At 37.7% G+C, this 24,858-nt stretch overlaps 1 protein-coding gene across 1 annotated transcript in view; it reads left to right on the top strand.

Moving 5' to 3' along the window:
* The window catches only part of LOC124634886 (lachesin-like), a 63,371-nt gene extending 39,548 nt beyond the window's left edge, over positions 1 to 23,823 (top strand). The window contains exons 2-9 of the mRNA XM_047170553.1: positions 11,978 to 12,081; positions 18,101 to 18,308; positions 18,574 to 18,732; positions 18,812 to 18,940; positions 19,020 to 19,313; positions 19,571 to 19,666; positions 21,600 to 21,710; positions 21,894 to 23,823. Coding sequence (XP_047026509.1) covers positions 11,978 to 12,081; positions 18,101 to 18,308; positions 18,574 to 18,732; positions 18,812 to 18,940; positions 19,020 to 19,313; positions 19,571 to 19,666; positions 21,600 to 21,710; positions 21,894 to 21,970 — 1,178 coding nt within the window. The 3' untranslated portion in view covers positions 21,971 to 23,823. The remainder of the gene's footprint in view (positions 1 to 11,977; positions 12,082 to 18,100; positions 18,309 to 18,573; positions 18,733 to 18,811; positions 18,941 to 19,019; positions 19,314 to 19,570; positions 19,667 to 21,599; positions 21,711 to 21,893) is intronic.
* The last annotated feature ends 1,035 nt before the right edge of the window (positions 23,824 to 24,858 follow it).

The raw sequence follows: 24,858 nt of genomic DNA, 5'->3' as shown, positions 1-24,858 counted from the left end.
ATTTAAGTTCTTTAGTTTGGGTTAAATAATAAACTGTTCTAAGTACTTTGACATTCATATGTTGGTACCTATTAATCACAATCTTTCAATACACAGGGGCCACTAGGGTAATGATTGCACAAGACGACGCCTTTGGTTCCAATTAACTTTTCAGACCATAAACTATAAAAATTTCGCGCTCGCTGCGCTTGCGCTTATTAACGATTGCTTCTCTCTTCTTACATCGCGCCAAGCGCACTAAAATATTATGAATGAAACATGGATATACATCATATAAAATGGGGGTCCGGACCCCCTGGACCTCCCCCCCTTATATACGTCCATTGTTTCAATTGAACATGACATTTTTGACAGCTTGGATACAAGAAAGTTGATAGAAGAATTCGCAAATACAGTGTGTATTAATACTGTATAAAGACAAGAAGAGTTAAGTTTTTGTAATAATTATATGGCTTAGTTTTTCACTTCAGTAAACAAATATAAATTATTGTACGTAATACCTAATAATATGTAGTTGTAGGGCGGCATAATCAGTTTTGTACGCGGGCGAACAAACAGCTAGCGGCGGGCCTGCTGTTGATTTCAGTAATTTTATCTCACTCGTTTAAATTAACTGTACCGGTTAATTAATACTCTCCTCATTACCTTAACCAACGAATAGCGTGTAATTAATAATGTCATAATTATAACCATTAATATCGCTGAATTGTAGCTAGATGTTGACATTGAGAAAATATGTATTTTACGTTGAATTTCAAGTAAGTTACATGAACTAAGTGTATTTTTTCAAGGAGGACTTTAAAATAAAAGAAGTACATTTGTGACAAATAATTTTTCCGTAGATAACTATTTGTTGCTAAATATTAAAAACTGTAATCGTGAGCTGCTTTTCCAATATCTGAATAAATAATATTTTATTTCAATTAATTAATCTTTACTAATTTCGGGTGTCATATAATAGAATTAAAACTTATTAGAATAACATCGATGCTTGTACTTATACTTAAGTTCCATTGCAGTAGCTAAGATTTCTTGGTTTTCTTTTGAAGTTAAGTTTGTTCATCACAATTTCTGTCTGTGACAACTCGGTTCACGATCGTAAGCTCAGCCAAATAACCTGCAATCAAAACTTATTTCATTGCATTCATCTGGATCAGGAAGATTAAACAGACAAAACTTTAACTAGTAAAGAAAAACACGAGCTGTTACTTATAAAAAAAACGTCAATTTTGTACTCTTTTGAAAAAGATAATTATCTCGTGCTCTCTTCCATTAAATTGGATCGCTAAACACGCATAATAAAACGCAACACAAATAATTATACGGAACATTTTCCCTTCAGAAGGGTGTGAGAGTGTCGGCGACACAATAGATGTGTTTACAGGAAATCAGCGTGAACTGTGAACGCCTTCCCGCCCGGGTACGAGACATGCAAACACTGTCCTGTATCACAATAAAAACTATTGCTACTACTGATCCTACTTTATTACACATGGAAGTAGTGCTTAAAGCTAAGAATATGTTTTTATGCTTACAAAAATAGTGCAAAAATCTTTCTTTAGTAGCTAAATAAGTGCTTCTTTCTATAAATAGTAGCTAATGTTAATTTATAATTAGGTAACAAACCCTGCATAATGTTATTCCGATTTTAATAACAAAACTACTTTCAAATTTTCCCGAATACGAACTTAAAAAAAAGGTTCAAAAAATTTATTTTTCGTAAGGTCATATAATTTAGAGATCATATATTTTAAGAATCCACAGAGTTGTAAGGCGTTACAAACAAGATCTTTTAAACGACTGTTCCTTTTCTATTGCTCTTTACTGTAAAGACTCCACCTCGATAAACTATAACTTGTGCGATGTAACTGGTTCTTTGTTAATTAATATTCCCCACTTAGATTCCAGTACGTAGTGATTTTAACGAGACCAACAAGTAGCGAGCCATTCATTCGGGATGTAATTGAAGACGTTTGGCGCATCACCAATGGCGCACCGACGAGAACGAAATGATTGCGAGCTCGAAGTGTTCCGATAACTCCAGGCTTCTTTGAATGCAACATACATTAATTTATACAAGATGAATTTACAGCGAAAGTACTAGAGCACTTATTATAGGAAATGTTTGTTCTATCGAATTACCTAGAATTCTATTTAACTTTTATGTGTCGTTTGATATTCTGAGAGGCTGAGTAAAGCGTGTGACTTTATTCAATGTATGCTGAATAAAATTATATGAATAGTTAACAGTTTTACTCCACTTGTATTTATGAATAGATATTTATAAGTATCTATTGGTTCAATACTCGAAAATATATCACAGCTCGATATTGGTTGATAATGTTAAAAATACTGCCAGATTTGTGGATAAACTCATGTTAATTCTGTGTCCTGCCTGTCTATAAAGACAAAAGAGAGGCGGTGTATTTGTATTCATTCACAGTTTGAGAAGGCGTTATGAATAAGTATGGCATGTTGGTGGCATTATCTGCGTGTTCGGTAATGTATTCAAATATGTATCAAGCCCCATCCGCACCATGTTGTCGTTGTTATTTTATTTCGCACGCGTGACGCCGTACACATCAGCTTTATTTTTTCGCGATCCTAGAGTATCATATTGTACTGTTGTTGGCAGTATTTTTGCATCAATAGAAATAAGTTCCAAAATTATTTAAATACTTTTCTCTGTTACGATTTGGTAACCGAAATTGGGATTTACTGTTTTAAAATTTTTATAACGATACAAAAGATTTAAACGAAATTTTATAAATATTAAAGGTAAAAATCTGATATAACGCGGCAAATAACTACACGTATTCGTGAGTTGTTCTAAAAAGAATGTGTCCGAGTGCTGTGTGAACACTAGAATGGTTAGATATTGAAAGAAAAATTGTTGAACATAGGACAGTTCTGTCCGTACTCCCGCCGTTCAACGGATATTGATTACTTGTCTGTAAGGAATACAAATGTATCAAGGAGACTGTTCTAGCGCTGTTCAGAACGCCATCCTTTGTAGTGACATCTAACATTAAACTTCATAGCCGACCCTGCGTTTTGTGTTACTGTAACTACACTTTGTGTTCAAGCTCAGCACGTACAATATTTTTATTTAGAAGTTGTCACTTCTTGCTACAATATAAACTGTTATCTAGTTGTGTTTTTTCTAAATGCTAAGATACAATTTATATCTATCGCATGATCTGAGGAAGAGGGAAGCTAACATTGCAGAAGCTATGAGAGCCTCAGGCAGCTAACTAGCAGGTGCACGTTAGCAAAGAAAAATGAAATAACGCAAAAACGAGAAGTCGAGTCGGGCGAAAGGGGGACGTTGAAACCGTTGGGGTGGTTCTTTCGTGGAAAAGCCAGTTTCCTTTAGTGGAAACAGATAACGATCCGCTGCCGACGACAGAATACGTAACTGCACTCACTAAGCATACATCTACATACTAACGGAACGCTTGCCTATCAAAGGTATCTCACACAACAGATTCCCTTTATTGAGCAGGGAGAAAGTGCTCAGTCAGTGTTGTCGTCGCGATCATATTCCGCTCCATTCAATGCGTATCACATGAACGTACAACTTTCTACGCCAATTAGCTTCCTTGCAGACAACAAACTGTATCTCAGCGAAATATCTCATGTTTCGCGTTGACCGTGATTTGTGATGACCGGAGCAGTAAGTTCTTTGTGTTAGCTGGCTGAAATCAGAGCGAATAGGTACACAAACATATGCTGGCGGGAAGGATCATTGATTCCTAAGAGACGCTGCGTCATACTTCCGTGCACTGCATTGCAATGCAAAATTCACAACGTCCGCAGGATCTTACAGGAAAATGTTATGGAAAAACTCTGTCGACATCTTTGAGAGCACATTTTATTAAGTATAATTTAATATGAATTATTTACTAATATCTTCTTGAAAACTTAAAAGATATAATCATTCCACTACTTCATATTTTTTTATTCATAAAATTTTACTCAATCTGCTAATTTTACTAAATCTCATATCACAAACGCTTTGTTCCCTACACCCTCCTATTAAGGTGAAGTACCTAATTAAAAACCTACGTCAATTGTCTCACTTTTAACATAAAGCTTGTTTTTATTTGCATCCATTAAAATCTATAGATAAGTAATTATTTATGCACTTTTACATATTGCCTGAGTCGTCAATTGAATGACTACTTGGGAATTGCTGGAGAAAATATTCGATACTCGATTATATTATAATAATTGTTTATATACGTATTAAGTTTGGATTTTAAGCGAATAGGTTAATAGTAATTTTGCATAATATGTAAAATCTAATTCAAGTAAAATTTTGTTGTACACAACGAGGGTTGTCAGTTTATCTGCACTATAGTCAAGTATTTCACCGCAACCGTACAAAATGAAGTGGTGCTCTTAAAATATATCAGATGCAGACTAATTGGGTAACATTAATTTATTGGTTGAGTGCAATAGAAATGTTTTATATAGGTACGCTAGGTACGTACGTTACGTTGCGTAGAGGGCCGGGCGCCGCGGCCGGGCGGCGGGCGCTCGCGCTCGTGACCTGCATCCATTGCGTCGGCGATACGGCGACGTGCCCTCCATTCTGTTATATTGTATTGCCAATTTGTAAACATACGGCTTACTACTATCAATACATACCCGACTACATTCAAAATATTTTTTGAATATAGTACAAAAAATGTTCTGTTATTTTTATTGGTACAGTTGACAGCCACCTGGTGCTCTAGCTAGAGCGTGTACCTCTCTATAAAAATAAATAGTATGACACAACGGGATTCTAACTTATCTAGCTGACAATTTTAATCCACATAACCCGATAACGTTGCAGAAATGTTATTATCATTTTATACTGTAGCAATTTCATCAGTGATGTAACAGTAGTCAGATATCATTTTACCTCTGATCTAATATAGGAATTCAAAAATGAAGTAATAAGTCGGAGATACAAGGGCGGGCGCACCGCACAGTGCGCGCTTAATGGGCGGCATTACCATTCCAAGTCGGTAGGTGAGCGGCGAGCGGCAACCCGCCGGCGCCCGACCGCCTTGTGAATATGCAAAGTGAAACACGTTAAATATTGAACTACCGTATTGTACCAAATTGTGCCTAAATGTGCGCTTTAATTCTAAACTCTTCTCACTATCTGCAACTTTTAATTTATGTATTATTAGAGCCAAACTACGCAATTTACTATTACTTGGCTGCACGCCAACTTGAAACTTCCGAATTAGAACCGATTAAAGGTTTATTATAAAGTTAAATATAAAGTTAAACGACCGTTTGTCGACAAATGTAGAATACGATTAATAAGACCAGACCTTATTGTTTTAAGAAAACGATCTCAAAGTTATCCTTTATTTATCACGGATATTTGAAGCTGTAACAGTATTCCTGTAGATAAAGGTCAAATGAACATTTTATTTCATAACATCAGATAAGCAACAGTTGAGTCGAACTTATAATTCTATTTTATAATAACTCGGTTGCTTCTGTGCAGTTTGCAACGAACTGTTTCTCGGAACTTGGCCTTAATGAAGACCTCTCGCTGCTGTAATGAAATAGTTAATTATAGTTTCAACGACAGGAATGATAGCAACAATATTTAGTTCTTTATTTTATTTTCAGTAACTAAGCTCCTGTAAAATTTTACATACAAATGAGATTTCAAGTATTTACCTAATAGGACTACAGAGATTCAGAAGCATGGTGTTGAAACATCAGTATTCATATTTGTACCCCCGTGCTAGAATTGCATTTTACCTTTACCTCTACATAGAACGTGATCTTTCACGTACACATACGACCAAGATCAAGTCTTAGACAAAATATACAACAGACGTGTAATTTAATAAACATAATTTATTAACATATGTACGCATGTATTATGTAACCATAGCGCACACTAGACGCCGTAGATATGACACGTCATTCAAGTACAGAATACGAATGTAACGTGAGGAGAATATAATAACAGTGTATCCGCATAAAATATTTCTCGATAAACTGATAAAAAGCATACACTGGCATGTCAGAGCAAAAATTGCCAAGCGTCGCGTCCCTCGCCGCGTGGCATTGTACCCGAAATGACACGCGAAAGGCGTCAAGAGCGGCGCGCTCCCGCCTTCACAAAAGGCTTACAGATGCGCGCACCAGAAGATTTTAATGAGGCAACGACTCTGTGTGATTTTATCGCGTGTGCCGTAATGAGAAATAACCAAGCGCATCCTCTTTGACTGCGCTTGTACGGCGCTGCCAGCAAAAATGCTACAAGTGACATCTATGCCTTCTAATTTATTACGAGCGCAATAACTCTCGCACAAAGAATATCAGATAACTGACAAGTTGTTAGGCCTCAAAAGCGCTCTTCTTACTTTACTTCTACCATAGAGTATAAACACGATACAGATACGTGTTTGTGTATCGTTTATTGCCTCTGTATACATTACCAGATGTAAACAAATAGAGTCAGCGATAAAATCGTCTCCGTTTTACAAACGTAATAAAACAAATTAGGCGACGAAGTAAGTTACGAGGGCCCGGTACACTGGCCAATTTTCATCAATGCAAATCACGTTGTCGACTCGTCAACCCAATTACCAAGAAGTGAATTTAAATAAAGATAAGTATCGCCCTCGAGGAGACAATGCTAATAGGAGGCGGAGGCGTGATAATAGGCTCCGACTGGGGTTGAGCGGCGCACCACGGTAGGTGCTTTAATTAGATCTCGCGACTTACGCCGTCAGCCCGAAACACTTGTTCAATTAGTGATTAGCTTTAAGAAACTTTATTACGCAAACGTTTTGCGCTTCTCTCTTACCAACTTAAAAATATTATAAAGAAGTTTTACATGTAAACAACATCTTACCGGCTGAAGTAGGTGAACAAATATTATGACTTTCAGAGTGACTTAGATCTCGTAAGTACGAGTATACCTAATAAAACAATACATATCATTGAAGTCAATCAATTCGGTAATGCTACCAATCAATGAAAGCGGTCCGAGTTTAATTAAAATGAAGAGAGGTATTTTCATTTATTCAGCATTTCATAGACTCACTGGTCTTGCGGTGGCCGGTGGAACAGTTTGTTTTCCTACAACATACTTTTCAGTTTCAGCGCTGGCTTTGAATTTACTTCATTATTTTCAACTGTTGGGATTTTATTTTTACCGTACTTACCTTTTATATTTTCACAAAATGTCTGCGTGGGTGAAGAGATAAAAATCTGGTTCTAGTTATACTTTATATTGAGAGTTAATATTTATGCTTTGGCAACTAGAACGTAGATTGAACTGATGTTTCTAGTATAATAGCAAGCACCGGTGACAGCTAGCGGGGGAGCGATAAGGGGAGTTCGCGGGGAGGGGCGGCTTCCCACGACCTGTCAACATCTGCTTCCGTGCTTCCGTTTAGCTGACCGCCACATGACCTGCCCTCGATGACCCAACGATTGTTCTGTCAATAACTATGTTTGTTGTAAACTACACCTATAACGTGGATATTGCGGGATTTAGGACTACGTTACTGTACTGTGGCTTGTTAACATTTTACTTGAAACCGAAATCAAGTTTACAGTTTGACCTAGTCAAATAAAATAAATAAATCAGTCAGGTCGCCAAAAATAGTCCGATGTTGATAGAGGTTGACTCTTTGCAATAATCTTTACCTCTAGCAACATCCTCTTTAACTTTTCATTTTCTAAAACGTTTTTAGCTTATTTCTTCAGACTTATAAATAAAGATTAAACTCTGGTAGAAAATAATGTTTCGATAAAACTTGTGATTCTCAATCCAGTAAAGTGTGAATGTGAGCCATTATTTTATGCACACAATATGTGACACTGGCACGTTTATTTAATGCCTCTGATAGCATCTATTTTATGTCTCCCGCTAGACGCGACCCTTAGCTTTCTTCACAGGCTCAAGCTGTTTAAGCATTTTCAAAATATGCACCGTTACAAAAACATTTATGTGGTGTTTGAGAAAACATAAACACTGGTATTATTCAAATAGGTTTATTCAAGAAAAAAAAAACGTATGTTGACAGTTTGATTAGATTAATTTTCTGGCAAGGTTTTTAGAGCATTGAAGTAAAAAATATTTCATAATCAAGTGAAAGCCTCATTGTTATTGTATCGTTTGATGGATATACAGTACAGCGTTAATCCATACACATTTTACGTGAAATTATTTGTAGGCTTTCCAAAAGCAAAAATAAATATTTCAATCGTAAGTTGATTTATCTACAATTGATGTACAGTTTATTTCAGTTACATTGCGCTTTGTATCAAAACAAATCACTTGTACAAAATAACAACATAAAAGCAAATACTACCAATTGTACCGACATCATTTTTTCCACAATCCGTCTACTAAAACTAATATTATGTATGTTACTTTATATCTATTTTCTGTATTCACTCAGGGTTTATGTATCTCGAATAGTCACGTCCGTGTCCCGGCGAAGGGTAAAGCATACAAATAAGTGAAAGTCCGAAACCACCCAAACACCCGCCGCCACGTTCTTTATCTGCGGATCTCTTAAAAGAATTTGATCGTATATGAGAATATTACGAGCCACATCTGTGACAAGGGACGTATAAACTTAAATATTTGGCTACAGAACCGCACTTACCATAACAAAACTTAATATTGATTTTGTTCAAACTAATCTGATCTATGGAAATTCTATAAATAGGGTCTCGTAGGTCAGTTTTCAAACTGTCACACTTGGTTGTTCTATATTGCCTGAAAGTACTATTTTTCACTATGCTCACTCCATCAATATATGTACTACCTCCTAAACCACGAGTTCTCCTTAAAGCAGTAAGACTCTAACTTAAAATATACTCAGACAAGATTTTAGAATGTATTGAAGTCAAACAAAGAGGCTGTTAGCTTATATGTACTAAAATAGCCAGCGCTGTTCTTATCAATTTGGAAAACCTAAAAAAGTGCATTCGGCATCCATCCGCAGCCTGTTATTTCGACAGGCTATTTTGATATTCAGTTCCATCTAAACGTTAGAAATGAAAGTCAGTAATGGAGGCGGTGTTTCAAAACAGATAAAACATAGAACGATAGGCTATTTGTCACGATGGCGTGTCACGAGTATTATAACGAGGTGTCTACGTAGCCGCAATCAATTTGGCGGTGCGGGCCCTGTCAATTTGCGGCGGGCCGGAGTCGCGGCGTGCCCGCTGCGCTGCCGCTCCAGTGCCGCGCCGGCCCGTCCGCGCCTGATGACTTCCGACTGACCGCTTCTCATTTGCATAAGGGCCAGCTTTAATATGAGATTATTCTCGAGTTAGGAACGACTGCGGTCCCATTCATTATTAGTTTTGGAATATTTAGTCGACCCAATCCCGGACGTAATTATTTGAATTGCCACTCGTATTTGACATGCTTGTTGGTAAATTGCAATTCGAACGGGTAGTTTTAATATTATAATGGTAGCAAATATTTTTTATCAAATAGGTGTACGGTGTTTTCAATTCACTCTGATTGTTTTCAATTGCTTTCACATGAAACAAAAAGTAAATATTGATCTGATCTCTTATAATAATTTTGTGAATAGCCACCAGAATTCTATTTATAATTTCATCTGTATTCATATTGTTTGATGAAATATCATGTCTATAGGAAAATGCAAACAACAATTCGATAATTATTGTAGGATCGTGTAGGAATTTAATCGACAAGGTGTACACGTCGCTACATTGTAATCACAACAATAGTACTAACGTGTAACCGTAGCGGAGGCAACGTCTTGCCATCGGTGACAAAGGGATTACCCCCTCCCCCGCACCGCTGTCTGCGGTTTCTTAATTAACCCCTAAATACCCTTGCACGCGCCTCACTGTCTCGTGCGGTATGTAAGATTATTGCCAACGTTACCCTTGTTAATTTTAATGTACGGTATTATTGAAACAAATAGAAGTCCTCGAATGTACGAGAGCCTTATTAACTTAAACGAACATGCTGTTACGTTGACTCATTATTAGCATGTTACATAAATGTGGTATGCCTCAAGCCATTCTATGGATGTTATTGTTTTGTACTGTCTCGTGGCCCATAATCTCAGTTTGGGTCGTTGACGCGTATTCTATGTGTTTGTTATAAATAATCTCTATTATTGATCTGCGTAGATACTTTTGGAAATTGTCGGAAGGGGTTATTAGCTGTAGACGATTTATTTTCAAGATTGATTAATAGCGTGCGTGAACTGAAAGCCTAATAGCACGTCAATAATTTTTAATTTAGACGGATTCCACAATTATTCTGAAAGTCGGTTCGTGATTGACTAACGTAACGATCTTAAAATTAACGACGTGTTTGGAATGTCGACTGTAGAACTTCACAAATTACAGGCGTGTAGGGTGTTACGCAACGAATACGCGTCATCGTTCCCGCGGTGCTATACCGACCAATAAAGTTGTATCCATTGTTAGCAATTATCGTAGAGAAACGCATACACAGCTAATAGGGTGCGTTATAGATGTTAATGCGCGATTTACATCGGTTGAGTCAGGAGCACCCGGGCAGAAAATGGAGCGTCGTGCTTAGAGCTAATACGATCAGGTGAGCAAACACGCAACAACCGGAGCTTTCATCTTCAGTCGGGTATCTCTTAGCCATGCGCGCACACAAATATACGTACAATCTAAATGTTAGCTCAGTGGCGACTGCGTACGCCTAGCTAAATTAAACTTTATTGAGTGATTTTAACAATGGTAATATTATTAACTAAATCTTAGTATGTCCAAGACATTTAGGTGAAAATTAGGTGTAACTATGCAAACCAGTGTTTTGCTTGGTCAGTATGACATGATGATCGTCTGATACTTAGCCGAGCATTGGACTCAACAAGTATATTTGTCGCAGTCAACTAAACATTTAAGTGGAAGCACTAAGTATATGATTAGTAAATTCAATAAGAATTTTAACGATAAGCATAAGCTGTATACAGAAGATTTTATATGAGTGCCTAAAGTTTACAAAAGAAATATGTGTTTTCATGTTGGACTGAAACCGGAATAAAATAAATCTATTGTCAGTCTGGATGCGGTAGTGATATGTAAACAACTTGGGACCAGACTAACTATTGCCGCTGAGCAAGTTTATTCTCCAAACACAAACGTAGGTACACAGACACGTCGGAGTGAAGGCATGGCCAATCGGACCGGGTCGCCGACTCATGTTGATGCTCAAACAAAACAGTTAGTCATTGCGTCACAGCTAAATAAACCCCATCGACTGTCAACTCAAAATTTTGTATTCGCCACATTAAACATTAGCAACCATTAATCAAACACAGCACGCTGAATGCGAGCGTTTGACTGTTCCCTGACTCAATACTGTTGTCGCAGACGACATCGCTCCTTTCTTTACATAGACTCCCGCCTCGCTCACGGGATGACAAATGTTTACTTGCTTATTCAACCCCGGTGTAACCCCTTCTCCTTGCACAGTTCAACACTTCCCGCTTTTTCCCAACAGTATTAACATTTTCACCGCAGCGATCAAATACTTAACTATTCCGCACCTCGTGTAGCGACATAAAAGTAAGAACTTAAGAAGAAAACAAAGAACGCCAATTTGGCAAGTCGAAGACAAACGCATTTAAAATGGGCAGAGCAGAGCAAGGGCCATCTATCTTGGAGCTTGATAAACGACGACATTATTCCTTATCGCCCACTCAATTTGTTTAAAAGCGTTCTGCTTTGATAATTTGAGAATTACAAATCGTATCTCTTGACACAAAAATGTCCTCATAACTGGAAAATCTTGCCGGAGTGATAAGACTAAGTGGAGATCAGTTCAATTTATCTAAATTTATATCTTTGCAGTAAGCCGCGACTGCGAAACGACAAGCTGTCGGTCGATAGTAATAAAATATTAGTTGGTACTTGTGTATAGGTCACGCATGAACAGAATTGAGTAAATGAATGGTTATTGTTTCAGTGGTGGAGGAACCCGAGTTTACGGATGTCATTCAGAACGTGACGGTGCCGGCCGGCCGGAGCGTGCGCCTCGCCTGCTCCGTCAAGAACCTCGGCTCCTATAAGGTAACTTCACTTCATCTTCTAACCTACACTACAACAGGTTGACTTACACTTAATATATTATGTACGACTCAGACTGCTGTCTTTGGAACCTTGTTTATCTCCCACACAAACACAAAATCACATCTCTGAATGGGCTTCACTTAGATAGGTTGGAGGCGACGGCGGCGCACTGAATAGACGACAATATGCGTGGAGCGGCGAAAGGAAACATAAAATAAGAAGCATTTTATCATTTGATTTAGAACGCGCCGTCGTAATAAAGTGTCCATATAAATGGAGGAAGATATGATTTACAACCTCTACGCCGAGTTTGCACCTCGCTCTTGCGGCTGAGATGGTTTAAAAACTAAAATGTTAAAAGTATCTGAAGTTTTCGTTTTTAAAGACTTCATTCAAAATTTTCATCAAATCAAGTCAACATTTAATGTTGAATTCTACGCAAATGTCGCAAGTGCTACGCCAGCTACGGCGTAGCAACTACGTAGCCACTTAAGATATATTCATTTGTGGATTTAATAATTTGGAGTTAGTACTAAGACTCGAGGCATTAGATGAAAGATTAAACTTAACGACATCAATTTGGTGTAAGTAAGGCAATATATCTGTAACGAGTAATACAGCTACCGGCGGGGTGAGTGGTAGCCGGTAAGCGCAGCTCGGACGAGCCCCGACAGCCGGCGCCCGGTGACCGGACGGCCGATAAGCCGCAAGGTGACGCCGCGCCGGCTAACTGCCGACACCGCACGCTCCCACTGCCGGGGGGAGCACGCTACATTCGGTTCCCACTGAAACTCCCCGCACCCACTGTTAACCAGAAACGTAGATTAGTTAGTAATAGCCAATTCGTAGGTAAACGCTCCGATGTCTACTACTGCGTTCGTGTAATTATTTCGAATGGAGACCTACCCAATACTACTACATTGCTATACAACGCATAACACGATAAAAGTAAACCCAGCTAAACATCAATAGCACTTCTATCGATTTCCGTTTGGCCGACTTTTTTCTTTTTATTTTATTGCATTTACTTACTTGTGAAGCTGTCTACGGTGCGGGCGCAATAAAAGCCGAGATAGTGTTCTCGTGCTTCTGAAATAAAGGCTTAACTGGGGGAGCCATCACGGTTGCCCTGTATTGACAACAAGAAGCGGATTTCCCCGAAAGCCTCGCCTGTGCCATTAGTTTCCCGCAACGGTTAAAAAGATTTGCCTTTTCGTCCGTATTTTTTTAGAATTATTGACTCATGCGAAATATTGCCATGAAACGACGGGGCATTATTTGCTTGTTAAGATCATATTCCGTAACATAAAGATGCAACGGCAGCAACCTTCTTTTGTGATAGGTTGCTTTAAGATTAGGGTAGCAAGGCTCCCAATTAGGAACAACACCAATTGGTTTCACATGTATGTTTATGCATGTGTATTTTTTTAATAACTCAAATAATGAGAGCATTAATATTTAGGAAACCTCAAATAATGCTTGACTAATATGTATGAGAACGTTAAACATTCAAATAAACGTTTCCTATGTTAAAATTTATTCACAAGGCAATTCGACGAAAAGATTTCCTATTTTATGCAAATGTGTGTAAGTATGCGCACGTAGCCGGTTCATCGGCATGAAATGTCAGATAGTCGGCAGTAGCACGTATGTGGGTTTGCAATAACATGCCACAACGAGTCGCAGCAATGTTACACTCGCGCCGCATGCGAGCGCCGCCTGTTCAAATTCTGGCATATTTCTCGTGCCTTACTGGAGCTCGCATGAGCAAACTGAGCCCATGATGAGGGGAGCCGAGAGCACTTGTTCCGACGACCGCCCGCCTGCGCCACCGCCGCTCTAATGTCTGTAATGATCGTGTTCGCCGTTACACAATCCTGACTAATACCAATCCATGTTTTAATTAAAAACATCTCTTTTATATAATGTATAAGCAAAGTGGTCATTAAATTCCATTACAAAACCATTAGTATTAAACTTTTCTCGTAGCATGTTTCCGATCACTACTTACATCTACCCCAAAATAACTTATTGGCCAAAGATTTCGAGAAAACTTGGAGAGCCCTCTGTACAAATCCGCAGCTGAAGAGATCTCTAAGTGGGCTTTTAGCAGAACTAAGCTAAGCCGTCTCGTGCAAGATGTTCGCTCATTTCTGTCTACGCCATTGCATTAGTGTGTCAACCGTACTAACGTTTTGTGACGTGGGGCGAAATTCGACGAACAACAGTTTGATACAAACTATGTGTGTTGTTATTTTATTTTGTTCTCACACAATCTGGACACGGCACGCCACTTTGCCACTTTTCATGGTTCCAGGAACAATGGTCATGGGCACTTGCAAAACCTCCGTTGATAATACAAACAGATAAACAATCTTCACGATTATGTATATCAAAGATTATGACGTCACTTACTTTTATAGAACACGTACATAGAAATACTGTGCGAAAATGAGTCCATCTTTTTGCCGTTCCATCTACAAGTTACTGTTATATGTAAAATTTTCTTTTATGAATACGTAACACGCAGTTAGATATTTATCATATTCATGAAGGTTGTATCAAAAGCGCCTTCTTCGCAAATCTCCAAAGACCAGCAAACAGTATCTTAAGTAGTTTTGTGAGCTTTTATATCTCTTTGCTTTGATAAGATTTTCACAAAATAATACACCATTTATCGGATCATCCGTTGCTATTACAATAATTATATCATACATTGGTACTGTGACATCATGATGACAAATTAGCTTGTCAATCTAGGCAGTCCAGTGTTATGATTCAACGAGCCGTACGGCTGTTACTTATCCACGAGCTAAATATACCCTAATATACCCTAATGGTAATAATCTTACAATTTGAACATAAAGTTAAAAATATGAACCTTCTACAACTTGAAACAAACAAAGTTAGGGTAATAGCGTAAGATGAAGCTCTTTAAACGTTCCATAATTAAATCTGTCGTAATATTATTAAACACGTCTACGAATCATCTCCTGCGGCGATAGGACCCGTCGTTAAAGAGGTTCGGTGCGGTGCGCGGTGGAATGGGCAAAGTTTGCAACGAGTCCATTATAAATCAAACGATGCCTTCCAGGCATGTCCTGAGGGACGAGAACGTCTCCCACCGTGCCACCGAACTTCAACTTTGCCTCCTTAATGCCTCAACAATTAAGATAAAAAGAAAGAAGGGCCTAAATTAAAGGTGGTTAAAAGATAACGAGTTAATAGGCCGCTCTAACTTTACCAGTACTCGGTAGGATTTCAGTGTAACCATAGACAATGTTTCGTAAGAGTATTTGGCAGCTTCGACATTCTGCTAAGTACTGATACCAAAACTATGGCTTATACCTTGAAGGAGCATCTATACCTACCAAGTACTTTTAAATAAATGTAAACACCATTAAAGTAAACTCAAAAATGTAACAGCAACCTGTCCATAAAATTTGCGGTTAGATAATTTTGAATATTTGAAGTAATGGGCCGAGTGCCGTCGAGGGCGGCGCGCGGGGCGCGGGGCGCGGGGCGCGCGGCCGGCAGGCAACAACTCGCGTAACGACGTCGTGACCTAACTCGTTTAGGATCCGCAGACGAATGAAATTAGTTAGCCGCTGCCGTCATTACGAATATCATATTTTCATCTGCCACTTCCACCAGCTTCATTAGTCACTTACGTAGCGGGAAACCATTTTATGTCAAAGAAAATCTGATATCTATTTTTTCTTGTAAATAAAATTGATATTATTTTGCAGGCATCCAAAAATATTTTACTTAAGATGGGTACCACTTGTGCTGTTACTAAACTTGCCACCCACCGTTCGCGATACGATTGGGGAACTTCGTTAAGTTCAACACTCAACGCTTATCTTCCAACTGCTTATAAAATTTTGATTCCTATTTAATTTTATCTTAATTGTTCGAACAGTAAAAGAGAACTTTGGGCAATTTCTCTTTGCGTTATAACGGATTTAAGATAACTGCTTTAATCTTTGGTTTGGAACGAATATACGTAGCTAAATGTGGTGTAACTCTGACATTTTAGTATTAATTTTGTTCATAACAATATTGATGTAGCCATATTAGTTGAAAGACAGTCTATCCAGATGGCGGCGACGCGGCGGCGGCTGCGGCTCGTAATTCAATCAGTGCGGTGCAGAGGGACACACCGTCGTGATTAGATTAGACGCCGGCCACAATTACGCAGATCAGATTTACATCTACCGTCGCCAGTCCGCGCCACCGCCGTCCGCGCCACGCCACTTCTGTACCGCTACTTGCTCTAACTAGCAACCACTTACCAGTCTTAGAAATAAATCTCAATAATTTCATATAATAATTTTACTTTTATACTAAATTATTTTCATGTAAATCGTTTGAAATATTAAACTAAGCTTGTTTAATATCCCTGAGCCTCAGGTTATGCCGAAAAGTCAGGTCGCCGTCATTAGAGGGGTTACCGTCCCATTGCATAATAAAATGGGCGAAGTTTCCTCAAGTCCATTATAAATTAGACAGCGGCTGAGAGCCGCATCACTTAAGATAGGTAAGATGTGACCCGGCACGAGTTTTAGCTACCGAACTTCCCCTATATTGCCCCCGCAATCTTGATAAAAAGAACTACCCATGATTCAAACTTGAAGAAGGATTAAGAGATAAAGGATGCACGTCGAACTTTTGAAGCTCGGAAAACCACCTAACTCTTATTTTTTCTTGCGATAACCCGACTTTAATTAATTTTATAGGTGTAGTTTCTTTTAAAATATGCCAAACCGTCGTTTAATCAGGGAAAAACTTGTGAAGTGTTCAAAAGTTTAAGCGCGCTGTCTCTCAATAAATATTTGGAGTTGTAGATTGCCTTTTACTGAAATTGTTTACTTCAAGCCCGATGATAAGCGTTGAGACTTTTTAAAAACATTGTTCGGTTTTACAATCCGAGTTTGGAACTCGTGTACGAGTATAACAGTGGGATAATTGAAAAATTAAGATAGCGCAGTTAAGCGTCATTTGATGAAAATAAGTAGGTACTGTACCTATGGGCGAATTAAATCTTTTTCTCCGAGGGGAGATTAAAAGTGGAGAGATTGTTCGTAGTGAGTATAACAATCTCGGTAAAAGGCATTTTAAGCGCTTAATGCTGTGGAAATTGGTGTGAAGCGGGGACGCGATGGCAGCTCCGTGCAATTACACAGATGTCGCGGAGACGACTCGCATACTAGCCGCGCACTGTCGCCGCGCTGACGCCCAGCCGGACTGTACCTACACCGCCACTTGCCATATTACATTACTGTTCACAGATATCAATGTCCTATTGCAAACAAATCAGTACCTCTACCTCTTCATATCATTTGAACCTACCTAATCGAGCTATAATAAATTCTAGGCCTAATCTCCTTTAATCGACAATTGGAATTGATGCCACAACAACCATTTAATGTGGCAAAAAATTATCTTCCGAGAGCTAAATCACGTGTTTTATTTTTACATTCGGGTATTTTTTTATAATGTTAATATGACGCTTACACAAATAAAATAAATTCAACCTGTAATACGCACTCCGTGACAGCTGAATTATATTCGAGAGAGATACCTACATTTATTTGTAAAAAAATATGTTCTCGGAGAAGTCTTTAATTTCCGTTACGTCACTCGTCCAATTGGGAGAGCGATTGGAAATCATTGAGGCATACTCCACACCCTAGTTTTCTCGTTTTACATTTTCTGAAGGTATATTTATTTAGGGGGAGTTTTTTATAGCCAATTGCCAAGAAGTGGAAGTATTGATCATTCAAAGATCTAGGAATGATTAGAAACCTGCAAATTGGATAATTCTGAAATCAAAATCAATTTGGTGAATGGAAAATAGGAAAATATGGAAATTTAAGATACATATTATGAAATTTAAATAAGATTCTCTTATAATCCATAATTATATTCTAACTAAGCGTAGTACTAACTTGTAACTACCACTGAAAGCTTAACCTTATACAAAATCTTCAATTCATATTATCTTTGTTCTCATCAGGTGGCGTGGATGCACTTCGAGCAGTCAGCGATCCTAACGGTGCACAACCACGTGATTACGCGCAACCCGCGCGTGAGCGTGACGCACGACAAGCATCGCACGTGGTTCCTACACATTAGTGACGTCAGAGAGGAGGACCGCGGTCGCTATATGTGTCAGATCAACACTGTTACTGCTAAAACGCAGTTTGGATACCTGCATGTTGTTGGTGAGTTTGAAATCGGAAGTTGATACCTTACTTATTCATATTTTAACATCACTAGTATCTTCCTAATTATATTATTTTAACATCACTAGTAACCTCCTCATTATAAGGTAGAACTTAATATTCATAGCATGTAACTTCTGAAACGCACAATGTCATAAAGGCACTCGTTATAATACGTATATCACATATTAGCTCAATATTCAAGCAAAAAGGATTTGAATTATACACGGCCGTCTATTAAAGTGGTATTAATGTTTGTTTATAGTGCCGCCGACCATTGACGACTCGTTGAGTTCGAGCGACGTTATCGTACGAGAGGGCGCCAACGTCACGCTGACGTGCCGCGCTAATGGCTCTCCTAAGCCCACCATCAAGTGGAAACGGGACGACAACTCAAAAATCTCCATCAGCAAGGGACATTCCGGTGACATATCGAATTTGTTCATGATCGAAATAGCTTTTTGCTTCGCTTTTTGCAGACTTTATCTATCGTTTATTTTCAGTTTCTGAATGGGAGGGCGAAGTGTTGGAGATGGCAAGGATTTCTCGATTGGACATGGGTGCTTACCTGTGTATTGCAAGCAACGGTGTACCGCCAACCGTTTCGAAGCGGGTTAAAGTGAGCGTTGATTGTAAGTTTCCGAACTAATTCTCGATATGAATAGTGAATCACATCTACGTTGGACTACATTTATAATTATTATTTTCTAGTTCCACCAATGTTATGGATCCCTCACCAGCTGGTTGGAGCTCCATTATACTACAATGTTACTTTGGAATGCTTTACGGAAGCCCATCCGACATCTCTAAACTATTGGACAAGGGATGACGGTCATATGATTCATGAAAGTCCTAAGTACCACATGGAGAATACGGTGGGCATACCAGCTTACAAAACACATATGAGACTGCTGATTAGGAATATTAATACTGAAGACTATGGGACATACAAGTGCATAGCCAAGAATCCGAGAGGAGAGTCTGATGGCACCATTCGCTTATACAGTGAGTACATTATGTTTACTGATACACGTTAATAAACACTTGAGTCTTATGTCCATTTTCACCGACTAAGTACGTAGAAGTCTGTTTTTCTTGAAAAAGTGTTTACTATGAAACTTGAACGTGAAAATTCTTAGCCCACCATTGTTTCAAGAAAACTGACTAACTGAATTTTATGATCATTTGACAATAAGCGTGAGATAAAAATCTTCTTTTAATTAATTCTACCACAATAACACAAAAATGTTCCCCGAATGCAGCGTCATCACCCCCGACCACGACGCCGGACCCGCGCGCTCTGACCGTGCCGCCGCCCTCCAGGCCTCCGCGCCGTGATACTCCTCTCACTGACAAGGGTAAGATGTCCACACTACTCTGATCTTTTATATCAGATGTAATATCTCTTACGTATAGACGTTCACACTCAAAAAAATCACATAATTCCAAAAAATAACTCATATCTACCTACTATCTAAAATCAGTAACTCACTTTCGACACTAAACGACACACACTTTCGTTACTAACTATTCTTCAATAGGCATGGAAGTAACCAGAATAAACGTGTTTGTTCACATTTGAGTGATCTTCAAAATGGAATAACAAATACATTAACCAGAATACAATGTGTAGTGCCATGATATGGTACCTAAACGTTCAAATAAAACATACACGTATTTATTTAAACATGAACGTATTTAATTAAAAAATATCAAGTATTATAACATTACACTGCTATTTTGTTTATTTCACTTTCAATTAAGTGACACTGTCGTTGCAAATAAATTGGCAGAAGTAAAGAAGCGTGAAATGCAATATATTACGGAATTTATAGCTTCACCCGCGGATGTATCCCAATGTACATTTATACAACGCCAATTTATGATGTTCGTGTGTGGGAATAGTAATTAATTACACCTATAGCAAACGTCGCGGTCGAATGGGTTTATCAATATCTGATATCGAAGCCATTAAATGCATTGAAACAACATTTTTATGTCAGCGATTTCGTTTATTAAGAGATAATATTACCTTTACGAGTTGTATCCCCCACGAGATCGTTCAGTTTGTTTTCATTGTATGTTGCTGTTTCAGTTATTATTAGTGGCCGTTATATTTGTTTATAGATCATAAAGTGTTACGACGATCTGCTTGTCGCCAGCCGGTAGTTTGTTAACTGGCTCCGAACGTTATGAGCCCTCGTAAACTATGACCAAATCGTTTACAAACAAAACATTTTATGGAGTGCTGTTATTATAATCCCCGCATCAAATTATTATAAAATTGGTTTATGCTAAGTTAATAGGAGTAAAGAGCGTCGGTCCAACATCGTGATCTTTGATAAGCCTAGTCTCGATACGAGCAATGGTCTTAAGATAACAAATATCATTGAAATGTTAATTCAACGAAAGTAATTTTTAAGTAACTGATACTTGAAAGATGAAGATAGAGTACCACTTTGGAATCAGGCTCATAATCATTGCCAAATCTTCCGTATTTTAAAATAACTATAGATTGAATTAAAATTAATGTTTTGGTTATTTTAGACTACCAATATGAGTATATAACGCGCTGGTAATATCAGAATAATTGATGTAGCCTCTGTGCTGTGTATTGTAATATCGTCGTGTCATAAGTTGTTGGGCTCGCGTCATTACTTGCCCGTTATTGGGAAGTTGGGCATTTTCCCGGCCATGCCTGCCGGACAACATCTTGCGCCAACCTATTACGGACAAGTGTTCCCCTCCTTGTTGCAAACTCTTAATAAGATTTGAAAATGTAGTCCGTAAGCAGCATTAAAGGTACCTTTATAAATCGAAAGTAAGCTAAGATAGTATAGGTATCTTTTCTTTGCATAATCGATGAAGATATCTATCAATAACTGAAGATATTTGCTGAAGAGCCGAGGGATATCATTTGAACATGTTCGCGCGAACTTGAAAAACCCATTTAGGGGTTGCGCCGGCACGAGTGTAAGTTTTGCGGCTGGTTGTTTTTGCGGCGTGGTGTGGCGCGGCCGTCGGCGTCGGCGCGCCGTCCGCAGCCGACCCGTTACTGTTTTATTTTTTGCAACCATTACGAATTTACGGCTGGCCCCGGATACTCGACAATATTGCGCAACTTTTCAATAACTGTTAGCCGACCGCCTGCCGACGGCCCGTCCCTTGCCATATTGAATCCTTTGCCCAATCAGTTCGCGTTGTCGTTTTTTCTGCACAAACTTTTTAGGGCGAGCAAAACATTTTCATCTTTTAACAATCTTTGAACTTAACCATTTATCTGATACACAGGTACTAAATATCAATCTAACCTGAATGAAATCGATAAGGGCAAACAGAAAACAGACGAAGGCGGTGGGAAGACGCACCTGAACTGGGTGGGAGGTGCATCGCAGGTTACAGGTATAATAAGTCTTATGTATTTCTTATTACTTATTACTCTTTCATAAAATATGTTTACTTAAGAAAATCGAGTTAGTCTTTACCATACTTTAAAGGAAAATATTTATTACTGACTGCCGAAAAGATAGGCATTAAGTATGTTTGCATATAATTCAGCTGAAACAATAATGTTGTTGTTCGCAGGTGACGCCGACTGGAGGAGATGCTCCACATGGGTGTTAGTTTTGTTAATCATTGTGCCATATTATGTAATGATATAACTCTATTATCATTCATCCGAATTCGCTGTCCATTTGTATACACGTAGATACATTTAGCCGAGCTTGGCTCGCCCGAGATAGTGCAAATTAACAGGAAATTGTTTTTATCGTTCATATTCCCACCCACACCCGTCATGAGAGATATTCAAAACGTTATCAGTTAAATAGTCGCCTGTATGTGCCTGTATACAGGCGAGTGTCATTCAACTATATTCAGATTTTTAATGAATCAAACATATTCGTCGAAATTTAATTTTGAACAACACAAAGTCGGATTATGCAGTGCAATGTAATTTTTGGAAATAGCCGGTAGTTCCAGCACCCAACGTAACAAGTCGAATGAAAAGACCTTTCGAAAGTTAATTAAAATTCCTGTATTGTTTTGACCACGATATGTTGTAGATATCTTTACAAAAAAGATTCCTCTATACTTTTTTGTAATATTTTTTGTGTAATACTTAAATTTAGAAATTTTCATTGAGTTGAAATGTTAAGTAAATATTTCCAAACAAAAAATACGTTCCAGCCTACTTAAAAAGTAGTGTGGAATAAATTATGGAAAGCTTAATCCGATTTCTACAATGATACTCAAATAATATTTGAATATTACTGGAAATTCTATCAAAAATCAATACAAATTCTACCATCGACGAATATTTTAAACGAAATAATAAAATGACGTAACTGAGCTTAGAGCTTTGACCAATGAACAGCTACCCGTTACATTAAAATAATTCATATTAAAGTAACACTTATGAATTTATATTGTTCTCGAAAACAGGTAAATTAGAATAAAAACGAATATAAAACTTAGTCACATCGCCGTCGTTATGTACAATAGATTAAGAGGTTTAGGTTTCATAACCAAAATGATATTCGTAATTACTATAAGCGTTGTTGTTAATTATATAAACTAAAGGTATTGTATGTACAACAGTTCCTCGAACTTATTCACGGTTCAGCAGAATTTCATATACATAGATGTCTAAAAACATTTATTTTCACCGTTGATATAGTACTAAAAATCTGCTCAGCCGTGATAAATATGTAATAGACAAATTCACTGCACACATATTATTATTAATATATAATACAAAGTGCACTATTATCATAGTTATTGATTTTAAATAAGAATATAAGAATTAGATAGAGTAAGACTGAATGAATTATAAAATAGTGTCTCTAGAGGATATTTAAATTTTATTAAGTTATTGTGCTTATGTAAACCTCATGTTCGCTGTGATAAAACATTAACTGAATTGACGAAATTTCTAAAATCCAAATTGAACCTAGAGTATTGTTTCCCGTGCGAGCGCGCCGTAGTGCTGTAGATCCAGTCTGTATTCCTAATGTGACTCCTGCCTGCCTTTCTACTATATTTTCAAATTTGAGGTAATGGAAAATTGTGATGTGTAACTTATATTTCATATGAATGTATTTTGTGCTACTCCTGTATTTACATTTTAATATCTCGAAAATTTCATTGTTTGTAAACCGTGTTTGGATTTGTAGCCCTTTTGTGTATATATTTATTTGTATTCCGATATTTCTGTATAATTTACAAATCCAAATTTCTTCTGTCAATTACACCTAGTTTTATATAGTAACATACCTATATGTAAATGTTACCGTTATCATGTTGCCAAATTGCTAAATATAAGATAACGCCACATAGATAGAAATGATGTAAATATATTCATTAAGCGAAGCCACTGAGTGTGTTTTTAAATAACAGAGTGTAATGAGTGTTCATAGCGGTCACTGCGCGGCGGGCGATTGTAACCATACTACGTAACTACACGTAATGACTAAGAGTGAGTAGGTAACAAACTAAATAAAGCTTGTTTTAAACATCAATCTTTTAATGTTTCATACAATCCAAACAGCAACCCTCAGTAAATATCTCAATATAAATTAGTAAACTCAAAAACCTTCAAAGTATTTTAGGTAACATTTTAATTACCATTGGATTTTTAAATATTTATTTCAAAACATTTTGCAGCTATCCAATCAGATTTTTCGCCACTCTGAATGTCAAAATAATTTACGTAGACAAAGTTTCCCCCGTCATATTTTGATGGACCGAAATGCTTGCAAACAATCTGCGGCGAATCTTTGAAGATTAGGGCCGGCTTTGAGGCGCCGAAAAGGCTCCAACTACGTATGGCCGAACGCCAACTTGTGTAAGCCAATCTAACTTCTTTTAAATGTGTTTTTGATATAAAGAACACATTACCGTACGCATCGCTTTCGACTTCCAAATCCTGGACCAAATTAGCTTTTGATTTATAAGGCTTTAAGTTTGTTGAGTTCGTAAATTGTGTACGCTCCAATATCTTCGTACACTTTGAGCATACTGATACTCTGCGTACACAAACATGATGTTCTATATTATAAACAAGACCATTTTTTTTTTGTTTTGAAAAGAACTTTACTATGCCTATTTTCATAGATTCAACTTAGGTATATGATTATAAAATTGATGAAAAAGAAAAAAGCTAACCAAGTAGAAACCTTTTACAGGATAAGGAGTGCTGAGGTTGCAAATAAAAGCAAAATCACGTTTCCACTTTTCGTTACTTAACAACAATGTAGTTCAACGGAAATTACTTATTTAGAAAAAAAGCATCGGTTATTAAATTAGGTATTTACTTAAAAATATTTTTAGTAAATAAAAATATGAATTGTCTGGATATTAGTCATTAATCGAAGAGCTTCGACAAATTAACTTATTACTTCTTCGTCGTACGAAGCGATCACAAAATGAATCTTGTCGATTTTCAATTATAAAATAGTCAGCTGATACTCGGACAGGACAGTAGGCGGATTTTTTAATAAAAACTTTATATCGTGGGCGTAGAGCTCAGAATGCAATGTGCATCGTGTGA

The sequence above is a fragment of the Helicoverpa zea genome, chromosome 1 (assembly GCF_022581195.2).
Source record: "Helicoverpa zea isolate HzStark_Cry1AcR chromosome 1, ilHelZeax1.1, whole genome shotgun sequence".
Classification (NCBI taxonomy): Eukaryota; Metazoa; Arthropoda; class Insecta; order Lepidoptera; family Noctuidae; genus Helicoverpa; species Helicoverpa zea.
This window is presented reverse-complemented; position numbering and strand designations above follow the sequence as displayed.